The 14511-nt window shown below is 41.5% G+C and overlaps 1 protein-coding gene across 3 annotated transcripts in view; it reads left to right on the forward strand.

Annotated features, from left to right (window-relative positions):
- LOC113588618 (cadherin-6-like) overlaps positions 1–14511 on the forward strand; it is a 52275-nt gene that overhangs the window by 25502 nt on the left and 12262 nt on the right. Inside the window, exons 2-4 of one of the 3 annotated variants that reach the window (XM_027027882.3) lie at positions 6594–6680; positions 7223–7931; positions 13598–13892. In XM_027027882.3, the coding sequence (XP_026883683.1) occupies positions 7716–7931; positions 13598–13892 (511 nt within the window). In that variant the 5' untranslated portion in view covers positions 6594–6680; positions 7223–7715. Of the gene's footprint in view, positions 1–6593; positions 6681–7222; positions 7932–13597; positions 13893–14511 lie in introns of those variants that run through there. The other 2 variants (XM_027027881.3, XM_081697897.1) reach the window with 2 other exon arrangements.

Consider the following 14511-nt stretch of genomic DNA (forward strand, 5'->3'; position numbering starts at 1 on the left):
CTCCATCTCTCCTGATATACACATGGTTCACTCTCTCTCTCCATCTCTCCTGATATACACATGGTTCACTCTCTCTCTCCATCTCTCCTGATATACACATGGTTCACTTTCTCTCTCCATCTCTCCTGATATACACATGGTTCATCTCTCCTGATATACACATGGTTCACTCTCTCTCTCCATCTCTCCTGATATACACATGGTTCACTCTCACTCTCCATCTCTCCTGATATACACATGGTTCACTCTCTCTCCATCTCTCCTGATATACACATGGTTCACTCTCTCTCTCCATCTCTCCTGATATACACATGGTTCACTCTCTCTCTCCATCTCTCCTGATATACACATGGTTCACTCTCACTCTCTATCTCTCCTGATATACACATGGTTCACTCTCACTCTCCATCTCTCCTGATATACACATGGTTCATCTCTCCTGATATACACATGGTTCACTCTCTCTCTCCATCTCTCCTGATATACACATGGTTCATCTCTCCTGATATACACATGGTTCACTCTCTCTCTCCATCTCTCCTGATATACACATGGTTCACTCTCTCTCTCCATCTCTCCTGATATACACATGGCTCACTCTCTCTCTCCATCTCTCCTGATATACACATGGTTCACTCTCTCTCTCCATCTCTCCTGATATACACATGGTTCACTCTCACTCTCTATCTCTCCTGATATACACATGGTTCACTCTCACTCTCCATCTCTCCTGATATACACATGGTTCACTCTCTCTCTCCATCTCTCCTGATATACACATGGTTCACTCTCTCTCTCCATCTCTCCTGATATACACATGGTTCACTCTCACTCTCCATCTCTCCTGATATACACATGGTTCACTCTCTCTCTCCATCTCTCCTGATATACACATGGTTCACTCTCACTCTCCATCTCTCCTGATATACACATGGTTCACTCTCTCTCCATCTCTCCTGATATACACATGGTTCACTCTCACTCTCCATCTCTCCTGATATACACATGGTTCACTCTCTCTCTCCATCTCTCCTGATATACACATGGTTCACTCTCTCTCTCCATCTCTCCTGATATACACATGGTTCACTCTCACTCTCCATCTCTCCTGATATACACATGGTTCACTCTCTCTCTCCATCTCTCCTGATATACACATGGTTCACTCTCTCTCTCCATCTCTCCTGATATACACATGGTTCACTCTCTCTCCATCTCTCCTGATATACACATGGTTCACTCTCTCTCTCCATCTCTCCTGATATACATATGGTTCACTCTCACTCTCCATCTGTCCTGATGTAGACATGTTTTTTTCTCTCTCTCTCATCCGTCCTGATATACACATGGTTCACTCTCTCTCTCGCATCTGTTCTGATATACACATGGTTCACTCTGTCCATCTCTCCTGATGTACACATAGTTCACTCTCTCTCTCTTCCTCTCTTATGATGTACACATGGTTCACTCTCTCTCTCTTCATGTTTTGATGTACATATGATTTACTCTCTCTCTCCCTCTGTCCTGACATACACCATGGTTCTCTCTCTCTCTTTCTCTCTCTCTCTCTCTCTCTCTCTCTCTCTCTCCATCTGTTCTGACATACACCATGGTTTACTCTCTCTCTTTCTTCATCTGTCCTGATGTACACCTGGTTCATTCTCTTTTCATCTGTCCTGATGTGCACATCTCCAGTTTGCAACTGTACAGACTTATAGCCTGTAGATATGACATGTGTTGCTCTGTAACTGTGACACAGGTGTTGCTCTGTACATGTGACACTGGTGTTGCTCTGCAGATGTGACACTGGTGTTGTTCTGTAGGTGTGACTGGTGTTGCTCTGTAGTGTAGCTGTGACACAGGTGTTGCTCTGTAACTGTGACACAGGTGTTGCTCTGTAACTGAGCAGGGCAAGAAAGGGATTTTCCTGGTCCAGTTTTTTTTTTGGGGGGGGGGGCTTTGTATGACCATTTGCTGCTGCAGTGCATATCAGATATGTGGGCAATTTCTAGGACTGTTGTGAAATAGTCCACAACAACTAGGTATTGTTCTCTTTCCACTTCACAGAGATCTGCAACTATCCACTGCCAAAGTCTGTCATCATGGTTCCCTGCATTTGGCTGGGGCAATGTCTCCAGCATTGACTGCACTGAATCATTTTGTTCTTGATATCTGTCCCTATTCCTGGCCACCATATCAACATCCAAGCACGTTCTCTACATTTAGTCAGTTCTTGATGGCCCTTATTAGTTCTATTTCTCATTCGTGAGTTTGATATCAGTTACAATTCCCTGCCTTTAAAGCAGTAGTCAGTCTGATTCACTCAACAGTCCTCTGTGGCTTGGCCAATGGTGTCACTGTTTTGGCCATCCTGCTCTTGTGTATCTCCACACTATCCGTGTCTCCTCATCCTCATTGCTCACTATAGCACTAGAGGACACTGGTCTGTATGTGAGCTTCTAGATCCTCCTCTAGGTCAAAGTGGGCGATGACAGTGAGTGTACTCCCAAGTGCGTACTCAGCAACAGAACTGAATCTCATCATTGTAACATCATTGTAACCAGCAGTGGAACCCCACTGGGGTCTGAACTGGCATCTGCACCCATTACGGTGGGTTGTGCAGTATCCGTAGAAGGCCAGACCTGGAGTGGATGGCAGCATCTCTGTTGCTTGACTGTGTCCCCATATCCACATTGACTGTGACAGGTTGTCCAGTGACTGTAGGCCAGTGGATGATTTTGGTAAGTATCTCCAGAGTTACTCGATCATACCTAAGACCCGTCTCAGGTCTTTGAAGCTGTGACATGCTTCCAGTTCCTTTATTGCCTGCACTTTGTCTGGATCGCATCATGCTCTGATCTAGCTTTGGTGCGGGTGACCCTTGTCTTTATTCAGTTTCAACCCTGACTCACTCATAGTTCCCAGCACCTCTACCAGGTGCTTGTCATGCTCCTCTCTGTTCTTGCCATAAGCCAGGATGTCTTCCATATAGCATGTAATTTCTTTCACTTCACCCAGGAGCCTTCTAATCTCTCACTGAAATATTTCTGGTGCACTGCTGATCCCAAATGGTAAGCATGGAAAACAATACCTCTTGAAGGGGCCATGAACGAGGTTCTTCATCCAGAGGTCTCAGCCAGAAGGCACTAGCACCATCGAGACTCAGGAATTATAGCTCACAGCATTGGCAAGACTTATTTCTCCCTTTAGTCACTTTAGATGAACACAAATGCATATTACGCTGTTCTGTTTCATGTACTATAGTGATGTAGAGACCGCATCTCTGTTTAAGGATCCTCCACTGATCTCCTACAGAGACAAAAACATCAAAGACATGTTAGTCAAGAGTGAGATAAATGATCATTCAGATAATGGCTGTGGTACTGTAGCCTGCAGCCACTCTAGATGTTCTACTTGTACATTTATTAACAAAGCCACTAAAATAACTGGCACAAAAGGATCAATTATCATCGCCCATTCCTCCTCATGCATCACTATGGGAGTTGTCTACTATATTAGTTGTAAGAGATGTAATCAGCTTTATATTGGAGAAACCAAGAGAAGACTTGCTGTTCGGTTTGTTGAGCACCTTCATACCATCAGAATTAAGGATTTGTCATTTCCAATGGCAATGTATTTTAATAGTAATGGCATTAATGACATATTTGCATTAATGACATATTTGCATTAATGCACTGCATTAATGACATATTTGTTTGCATTTCCAGTTGTTGCTTTGGCAGCGGTGAAATTAGGAAATTCAAAGAAAAAGAACTGATCTACACTCTTGGAGCTTTAGAACCACATGGAATGAATGTTATGATTTAAACATCTACTTTTTTTCAGATATCAACTGGTTCTTGCTCCATAAAATTAAACACTGCTTTATGGAGCTCATGAAGGACCACTGTTTCTCTGGAAACCTTGGGTTCTTCACTACAATTTTCAATAGTGCTTCAGTGCTTCTGTGCTTCAGTGTTTCCTTGAAGCACTTTGCTTGCACAGCTAATGAAGGACCTCTGTCTGAAACATTCTGTTTCTCTGGAAACTCTGTACCTTACTACACTTTTGAATATATATCTGTGTGCTCGTGTATATTATATATATACATCCCTCCTTTCCAGGGTGAGAGTGGAGGAGGCTGGTCAGTCCCTGCTGCCTCTCTGTCACACATTAGCACATATTTAGACTCCTCAGTGTAGAGCAGTGAAAGGTTACCATGCCTCTAAGTCTGTGGCCCCACTCCCTCCCATGTTCTCCCTTCTCACTTTTAATTGCCCCCCTGGGGCTTTTCTCCTTGGCTGCCGCGGGGGAGTTTTCTGCACACAGGGCACCCGTCTTTCTTGCTTAGTTTCTCACTAAAGAGGATGAACAGAAGTGATGTATGTCCATCATTAGACAGTCCTGATGATTCTGTCCTTGTCCGCTGATGATGTTTAATGGCAGAGTGGATGGGTCCACGAGCTTTGAAGCAATGTGTGGTCTGCTGGGCAGCACATAGTAACCTGCTGGTAAGTACACAGTAACAAGTAAAAAATGTTGTAAGAGGCCATTGCAAACACATGGTCAAAACAGCTCCTTTTCTAATATAATGTTTAAGTGTCAGATACCGTCACAGTAGGTTCTGGGTGTGGGGTGGGGAGAGGGAGCCAGAGAAACAACAAGGAAAGCAGGTGAGAGCTTTAGTGGAATGCTGAGACCGGAGGAGTACAACTGGGTGGGTGCAGGGATGAAAGGATGACTTTCGCTTTCTTTCTGCCTGGGTTCATATTCCTAATTAACCATTCCGGTTATTTTTTCCATGACTCAATTCCTTGTTTTAATGACATCTTAATGGAAGATGAATAGTGGATCAGGTATAGGATTTTAGTTCACCCTCCTCTGTGCTCTAAAATGTCAGCTGGCTTGCACCTGTGGCCTGAACCAACACACAAATATAGTGTTCCACCACATCAAAATAAATCCAATCACCAGGCTGACTGAGCTAAATGGGTTTATGTTATAACAGCTTATAATCAGGTTTATAACAATACCAACTGAACACACCTTTGTCTATACACAAATGTTACTGCACAAGCATCATATTGTTGTATTTCACACAGCTGTAAAACTGAATCACTCATACTCCTGTATTTCACACAGCTGTAATATTGAATCACTCATACTCCTGTATTTTATACAGCTGTAATACTGAATCACTCTTACTCCTGTATTTAACACAGCTGTAATACTGAATCACTCATACTCCTGTATTTAACACAGCTGTAATACTGAATCACACATACTCCTGTATTTAACACAGCTGTAATACTGAATCACTCTTACTCCTGTATTTCATTCTGCTATTTTCCTCTTAGTAGCTTCCTGATGTGGCCAGCATCCAGCTATTTCTGTGCATGCAGACGAAATAATTTACCCAAATGAGCTTAGTTGACAAATATCCCTTTTTGCTTCCTCTGTCTATTCTCTGTGTGGAGTATTTGGGCTGATTTAGAGACTTTGGTCTCATATATTGACTGTACAAACTCATTTTGCTTATTGTAAAAGCATTTTAAGTACTAGGCTGAATCCGATGGCTGCTGTCAGCACTGAAGAGGTTGGCCTACTGCACAGTAATTGGTTTCAGGCCCAGTAAAGGCACATGTCAGCACTGGCCCTTAAGAATGGCCACATAGCTACTGTGGTGCTTCAGCAGACTATGAGGTGTCAGTGTTCATCCAGAGCATATCCCATAGAGGAAATGTGCTGTTTGAATGCACCCACACTGATGGAGAGAAAAATGCATTTCAACATTTCTTAGCATATTGCTACATTAATATCAATTTTGGGCTTGTTCACGGTTGGAATTACAAACATGGTTATATTTGCACTCCGCATATAATAAAGGCCTCCATTTAAATGTCCATCAGTGGCTCTCTAGTGCTGTGTTCATGTTCAGTAACAACAGGGATGATTAAAGGGTAATGTTGTGGACTGCATGGCCATCTATTGATTTTCCATCTGAAACCCAAATTGTAAAACGCCTCTAACCTAATTTTTATGCACATTATTCTGTCATTATACTTTATTAACAAACTGGTAATGGTTTTCCAAAAATGTTACATATATCTTTAGAATACTGTTTACATTAAGAATAAATAAATAAAAACAGCTCCTGTTCACACTATCATATTGGTCATGTAAGGTTTTTTTCAACTTATCTCCTTCTGTAATGATCTGGCACAGCTGAACCTTTGGAAAGGGCGTACCTGCTATCTGCAGGAGCTAGTCGGGGCAGGACTGAGTCATTGTGACTCTCAGACTAGTCTAAGTGCACTCTCCGAACGTTTCCTCTGTCTACGGTCCCACACATGCTTTTAAAATAAAAATGTTTCATGAGAAAACAGAAAAATGTCTGTATGGGAGGGGTATTTGTACAGTTTGCTAATGTGTCCATCACTCTGTGATTTGCATGCAGATTGCAGAATTAGGATGTGCACACTCCCTGATGATTGCCCTAATGAAGTTTTGCCCTTCTGATAGCGTATCAGGGGGTGTCCAGGTGTGGTGTTCAGGGGTCTAACAAAAACATGCTCATGTATTTTCATCTATAGTCTTCATCCTGTGGATCAGCAGGCACTTCAGGATATCTGCCACCTTGGAGAGTTTCACTCCAACCTGATTTAACATAATCATCACAGGTACATAGAGGCATAATCTGTTGTGGACTATAAATTAATTACTCAGATATCTTTTATCTCTGAAAAATAGTACGTTCCATTTGCAAATACATACACTATTCACTACCTTGATTTAAAGTGGTCTTCATTGAAGATAATAATTGCATTAACAATAAAGTATGGCATTCTTAATCACGAATAAGAATTGTAGACAAATGTTTGCAGTGCATTATATAACAAAAGAGTCAACAGGTCAGACACAGCACATCTGCAGTAAATCAACAAAACAATTTTAAATATGTGAGTTTTTTGCCAGTATGTTGTGTTTGTGCAAATGCTAAACTCTGGGTATGTGTATATATGTGTATATGTGTTTTGTGTATATGCGTTTTGTGTATATGTATTTAAAAAGAGTTTTTGTATGTAATGCAATGAAGGAGACAATAAATTTAATAAGTCTACTAAATACATGTTTGTGGACAAATGGTGAAGCTGTCATTCAGTAAGGTAGAAATACATTTGTAATTTGAAAGCATAATTGTTAACTCTTTTCTCTCTTTCAGCTCACACTGTGTGGGAGCAGGAGCCAATGGATGCCGCAATTGCCCCTCAGAAGCCCATGTACATGAGTGTTTGAGCTGACCTCCCAAAGGTCACATAAACAAGCATTTCATGTGCCCTCCATAAGCCCACCTGCAAGAGCGTTTCAGCTGCCCTCCAGAAGCCCATGTGCACAAGCATTTAACCTGCCCTCCAGAAGCCTACGTGCACGAGTGCTTCAGCTGCCCTCCAGAAGCCCATGTGCACAAGCTTTTAAACTGCCCTTCAGAAGACTTCGTGCACGAGCATTTCAGCTGCCCTCCAGAAGCCGATGTGGATAAGCGTTTCAGCTGCTCTCCAGAAGACCATGTGCACAAGCATTTGAGCTCCCCTCCAGAATACCACGGGCACGAACATTTGTGACCCTTCCCTTCGCTGGCCCAGCTGGCACACCTGCGTGCTGGGTCCTGGATTACCGAGGCACGGGGTTGCCTTTCTACTGCGGTGTGGTGCAGGATGAGAACTCCTCTGCTGCTCGTAGCATGCCTGTGTCTCTGCGTGGAGGCCCAGGGAGCCCTGAGGACTACAGGGGGCTTGAGGAAAGGAGAAAAGAGGCAGGTGGGAATGTCTGGAGAGGGGGCGCTACTGAGACGCTTCAAACGAGGCTGGATGTGGAACCAGTTCTTCCTGCTGGAGGAATACACAGGAAGTGATGACCAGTATGTGGGAAAGGTAGGCTGCCTCCTTTCATGCGTCACTGTTTGTCCGAGTTAGCAATATGTGCTACAGCTTGTTTTATTTATTTGTTTTTGTTTATTTACCCACACTGTTACATAGAAGCACTTAAGCCTTTAGAATCCAAAAGGCTTCCAGCAACAGAAGATTTGAAGTACTTCTACATTTTTAATACCTTGAAAGAACACTGCTTCATTTTAAGTTGTTTTTTCATTTTGCATTTAAACTGCCTGGATATAGGATAGTGATTATATTTATAGACAAAGTAATTTCTCGTCCTTAAACAATTCAGCCTAGTTTGTAACTGAAATACAATACAGAAATGAGAATTGCTATCTGTTCTCTCTCCTGGACAGGTTAGCTTGATATGCTTTGGATTGTTATTGACAGCCTTTCTAACTGACAGTGAATCATAATCTATGTTGTACCTGTAAAATACTTTCTAAATCCATCCAGCCCCTGTGATCTGCATGGGGACTAGTGGCAGGGCAGCCTTTTACCGCTAAGACAGGAAGTCCCAGTCAAGACTTTTCTCATGGCTGGATCTCCAAGGGTTTAGTGATCCTCCCAAGCTCCAAATGAGCTGCAGGGTCCCTCACGACCTTTAGAACACATCTAATCACCAGATCATCTGATCACAAAAAATTTGATCACCAAAACATTTGATCACCAGAACATTTTATCACCAGATCTGCTCAACCCCTCTGTGCTTCTCCACACACAACTTACAGACTTTAGTCCATCAGCTTGTCTCCCTCTTGAATAAATTGCCTCTTGCTGATATTGAAGGCATAGGTTTCTTTATTATTTTCTCTGCATGAGACTGAATTTACAGCCTATAACACGTTAATCACTGCCAGCATTTAAAAATATGCTCTAGATTCTGGCCACTCATAGTTCCTTAACCTACCCTAGATTTAGAGCACATATAATTCCTTAACCTGCTCTAGATTGGAAACACTCATAATTCCTTAACTTGCTCTACATTCAGAGCAGTAATACTTACTTAACCTTCTCTAGATTCAGAGCAGTAATACTTTGCCAGCATGTGTGTGTGTGTGTGTGTGTGTGTGTGTGTGTGTGTGTGTGTGTATGTGTGTGTGTGTGTGTGTGCAGCTAACACATGTGCCAGTCCTTTGAACTGTCCATAGGTGTTTTGTGGTAGTTACCATCACAGTTAGGTTTGTAGGACACTTTTAGTTCTCTAAGTTGATGGGTCTGATGATGGGCTATGCTCAGAGTTTGCATGATATTCACTAAGTGCCCAGAGAAGCACAAGAAATAATTGAAACTTTCACAAAAAAAGTGACTTTGTGGTTTGGGTTAATATAGCATGAAGTTAATATAGCATGGAGTTAATATAGCATGGAGTTAATATAGCATGGAGTTCTCTGTGTACTGACGGGGCAGTATTTTGTCCCCTGCAGGTTCTGTTCAGTACAGCTGGTGCTGCTCCTGTGTATCATCGCAGACTGACTGTGCTCTTTTCAAATCAGAAGAGTCTATTTACTGGCACTGTAGAAATGTCACTTTGGAAATTTAAAGTGCAGGGAGCTCTAGGTACATGGAAAACAGGTAGCCACAAACAACATATACATAGATAAGCCCAAAAAACAAAACACTGAATAAATGAAGATCAAAACAAATAAGATGAAGGAGGAGAATTCTGGCAGAGACACAGGTGTGAGCACCACTGGCACTCACACACAGACAGATTACAGACAGAAAGAGCCAGCATAGACCTCTACACCCCTGAGCTCAATCAGAATAAGGGAAGAGGTCTTTCTGCTACGGGGTGAAAAGCATTTAATAGAAAGGCTTTGTCTGCCTGACGGAAGTTGGCTGACCAAGCTAAAGGTGAGCTGAAAGAGGGGGTAATTTACAATAGCTCATATAACTGACTGTACTCTTGAAAAAATATCTTCTACTTTCAGTAGCCTGGTACCTATAATCTTGAGTCCATAATGTAGCATGACTGTAAACCTAACATGAGTGTAATGTTAGGATGATAACAGGTCCTCTTTTTCCCCGATATGTCATATATATTCAGGACCCATCATGCATCTGTCCAGAGTCTAACAAAGTTGTATTATGTAAATGAGGGTGTGGTCAGTGTTATGTAAATGAAGGGTTGTGTGGTGTTATGTAAATGAGGGTCTGGGCAGGGTTGGGTAGTAATAGAATACATGCTATGTAATTAGGAGACAAAAAAGGTAACTATTCTATTTCAGTTTCAGAAGAAAGACAGTAATTAGATTACTGGTACATTATAAACATAAGGTGATTACTGGCAAAATTATATCACAACTAAACAAGCATCCCTACTCCCTTTTCCTTATTTGTCCCATTTTTTTAAATTGGGTGAATGGTTCCCATGGTTGTTGTCACACTGAAACAGCATCTAATGTAGCCTGTTTTTATATAAAGGTTTAAAATGTGCACCATGCATTCTCTTCCTACCCAGGGTGCAATTGTGAGATGTTTCTGGTGTGATTAATGCCTTTCTTTGCTCTTACACACAATGCTATTTGAGTGTTAATAGCTTTCTTGAGCCTGAACACAGGATTTGTTTCATGTGTACATGAGATTTTGTTTTTCGTGAGTATGCTATTTGTTTCCTATGAGTATACATATCATACGAGTAAAACCTATCTTTATTAAATGAAATTTATTTTGTTTAGTTGACAACAAATCACAGATGGAGTTCAGTCACTGATGCTGTATGCACTACAATCATCAGATCCATTTTTAAATTGGTCAGTAGTAATCTGTAACAGAGTACCTTTATGAAGTAATATCATCGGGTTAGAATGTGTGAATACGTGAGAATAGAAATATGCGTGCGCGAGGTTTGGTTTATAGTAACTACACTATAGTGGATTATGGTTCTTGTCTGATCAAATTAGATTCTCAATGTCGCTGTGCTCAGATCATGCACCATTGGCAGGCCTCTTGCTTGCTCACAGTAAGGTTTCTGTGCCACTCTGGATCTCAGAGTGTGTTTCAGAAGAATGAAACCACAGGACGAAAAAAATCAGTGCACAGTGAAACCGTCTGAATCTGTGTAAGGAAGTCAAGGGTCAGAGGTCATCTCCCTGTTCATCTACGGGATCAACAACACATGTGACATACACACACCTGGACACACACGCGCACACACACACACAGAAAGAGAGAGAGAGAGACAGAGAGAGATTCTCTTTTTGTGATGGAAGGTAGCATAAACAAACACATTCATCCAGTTCAGTAAAAACTCCTCTGGTCTGAGAGTCCAGCAGGGGGAAAAAGCATAGCAGCAGAAAGACAGGCAATATGAATAAGACAGGTAGAAAAACAGGTAGTAGCATAAATCAGGTAAAAAAAAGGTAGTATGAATCAGACAGGTAGAAGGACAGATAGTATGAATAAGACAGGTAGAAAAAGTATCTCACTGCAGCATACTCTAGATTAAGGCCACTTTTAACATTCACTACAGAGGAAGCTCCCTCGCTTTTAGCAGAGAGATGAGCTGAGTCGGACATGCAGAGAAACAGAGCTGTGGGACAAGCTCTCAGCAGAGAAACAGAGCTCTGGGATATGCTCTCAGCAGAGAGACAGAGCTGAGTCGGACACATTGGAGCAGATAGATGATTCTGAGCTGTTAGATGACCTTTAAAAAATGTTTCCAGAAAATTCCTCTGATGATCTCACCATGGTCTTCAGGCACTTAGCACTGTAAACTGCAAAATAAGCACTGCTAAGAAATACTAGCACTGTAATCTTACATGCTAAAATGTTTGACATACTAGAAATATGCTAAGACAGTTGGCATGTTAATTTTCCTTCAGTAAGAAACTCATCCAGGCCTAATAATTTACAACAGTAGCCAACGATACTGATCATCTCTGATAAATTAGTGCATGAGAGAATTTGTCAGCCCGGTCTTGCATATTACACAATGACATTAACGCACTGATCAGTGTAATTAGAGGCTGGTATATTAAAACTGGGGGAATGGAATATCCCTTGATGCTTTTCCATACAATGTCTTGGGCAGCGTGGACTAACGTTCTTTAGCATGGATGTGATATTCTGAGGGAAAACAAAACCCCAAATGGTTTATTTATTGTTTTACAGGACCAAATGGTTGCTGCAAATTTACAGGAGAAAACTAAGATGTTCATGTCAAGCGTCTGAACATGCATGCATGGTGAACCGAAGATAAGATTATCATTTTACTCCAATTAGCGATTGTCAGATGTGCAGCTGTCCTCTAATGTTCAGGTGACTAATGTTCAGGTGACAGGTTGTTTTGCTCATTGACCAAAGAGAAGTAGGCCATATCAGAAGGCCATATTTTCATAGAACCAAGCAGCATCCAGGTCACAGTGGCTGTACTTGGCTGTACTGGGCCTCACTGGGATGTACTTTTTTTAACTGGGCTGTACTGGTCTGTGTTGCACTGTATGATGAATCCAAACTGTTACCAGAAGCTAGTGAATAGGCTTTTAGTTTGCAGTAATCTACCAGTGTGTCCTGGCCTATTTCAGACCTTTCTTTTCAATTCTAACTATAGCAAAGTAATTTATTACACATCCAAATGTTCCAAATGAATCAATTAATTCTGGTTGAAACATCGGAGAGATGAGATACTTCATTTTAATCAGTATGTCACTCCCTGGTTCAAGAATTAAAAGAACCTTGACTTTATGCATTAAACTTTCGCTATTACACATCTGATCAATATTTTGTTGATTTGTTTGATAAGTGAAACTATTTCAGGTCGTTGTTAGTTAATCAATTATGACTTATTATTATTCAAAGCTGATATTCTGTGATCATACATTTATGTTTACGGCATTTGGCAGACAATTTTATCCAGAGCGATTTACATATTTATCAGTACAACAGTACGTACTTTCTGTCCTGTCAAAGGTTTTCAAAGTCAGAAGCAGGCAATAATTTAATTAATTAATTCAGATAATTACATTGATAATAAAATTTATAATTTCCCCAGACATATTTAAAATTCCACACTGTAAAAAGGCTATCTACTCAGGGATCAATAAAGCATGTCTCTCCATCTATATATGTCTGTCTGTCAAACGTTAAAGGATTCTAAGGCACAATTGTCTCCCAAGCACTGAACGATGTTCTATGACACCTGCTGTTCCCTTTGAGGGCAAAATCCAGCAGTGGTTTGTGAAAACTAGGCCTGGTGCCATGTCAGTGACAGAGAAAAGAGAAGGTGTTTTTCCCCACTTTTCCTAGACATGCTGTAATTGTATTTCCAATGAAAATTGATCATCAGCGCGTTTTCACTGTGCAGTGGAGCAAAGCGATTGATTTCTTTACCAGGTTTTTCTGTTCTTTGAGTCAGCAGCAGTAAATTAGATCCTAAAGGCTTCCACCTTTTATGTTCACTTACTTTCGCTTTAATAATAGAAAAAAAAAAAAATTCTGAAAAAACAAAGGAACCCAGTAACCACAGGTGACCTTGGTTGAGCACTGTAGTGAGCACCTTTAATGATCATCGTAGCGACCACGATAGTGACATTGGTGACAATAGTATTGACCATGGCAGAAACCATGGTAGTGACCACAGTAGTGACCACGGTGACTAATGGTAACCATGGTAACCATGGTAGTGAGTATTTTTAACAATGTGGTGTCTCCTTCTGCAGCTGCATTCGGATAAGGACAGAGAAGATGGCACGGTGAGGTATGTTCTCACAGGAGAGGGAGCAGGCTCCATTTTTGTGATTGATGAGAATTCCGGTGACCTCCATGCCACCAGGAGGCTGGACCGAGAGGAGAAAGCCTTCTACACCCTCAGCGCTAAAGCTGTAGACAAGTTTACAGGCCGAGACCTGGAGGGACCATCACAATTCACAATAAAAATCCATGACATCAATGATAATGAGCCAAAATTCACCAGAGACCCCTACACTGCTTCTGTGCAGGAGATGGCTGATGTAGGTGAGTAAAGAACATAATGCACTAATCTAATCTCAGGGTTATTATATCTTACATCGCCACCTTCAGGCAGTTTAGCTCCAGACAGGCTTTCTAAGGCCATAAAACAAGTATATAATTAATCTGTTTGAGCACAGGCTGCTCTGATTCCATGCTGTGACTCTTTACTAGTGTGAGTATGTGTGTGTGGTGGTGAGTATGTGTGTGTATATGAGTGTGTGCGTGTGGTGGTGAGTATGTGTGTGTATATGAATGTGTGTGCGTATGTGTGTGTGCGTGTGTGTGTGTGTGTATGTGTGTGTGTGTGTTGAGTATCTGTGAGTTTATATGAGTGTGTGTGGTGAATATGTGTACGTGTATGAGTGTGTATGTGTGTATGTGTGTGTGGTGTTGAGTATGTGTGTGTGTATGTGTGGGGTGTGTGTGTGTGTGTGTGTGTGTGTGTGTGTGTGTGTGTGTGTGTGTGTGTGATGGTGAGTATATGTGTGTATAAATGTGTGTGAGTGTGTGCGTGTGAGTGTGTGTCTGTGTGTGTGTGTGTGTGTGTGTGGTGAGTATGTGTGTTTATAAGTGTGTGTGTGTGTGTGTGTCTATCTGTAAGCTCTCAGAAAGGCAACTTTCC

Source organism: Electrophorus electricus, chromosome 15 (assembly GCF_041902795.1).
Source record: "Electrophorus electricus isolate QZ-2024a chromosome 15, ASM4190279v1, whole genome shotgun sequence".
In the NCBI taxonomy this organism is placed as follows: domain Eukaryota; kingdom Metazoa; phylum Chordata; class Actinopteri; order Gymnotiformes; family Gymnotidae; genus Electrophorus; species Electrophorus electricus.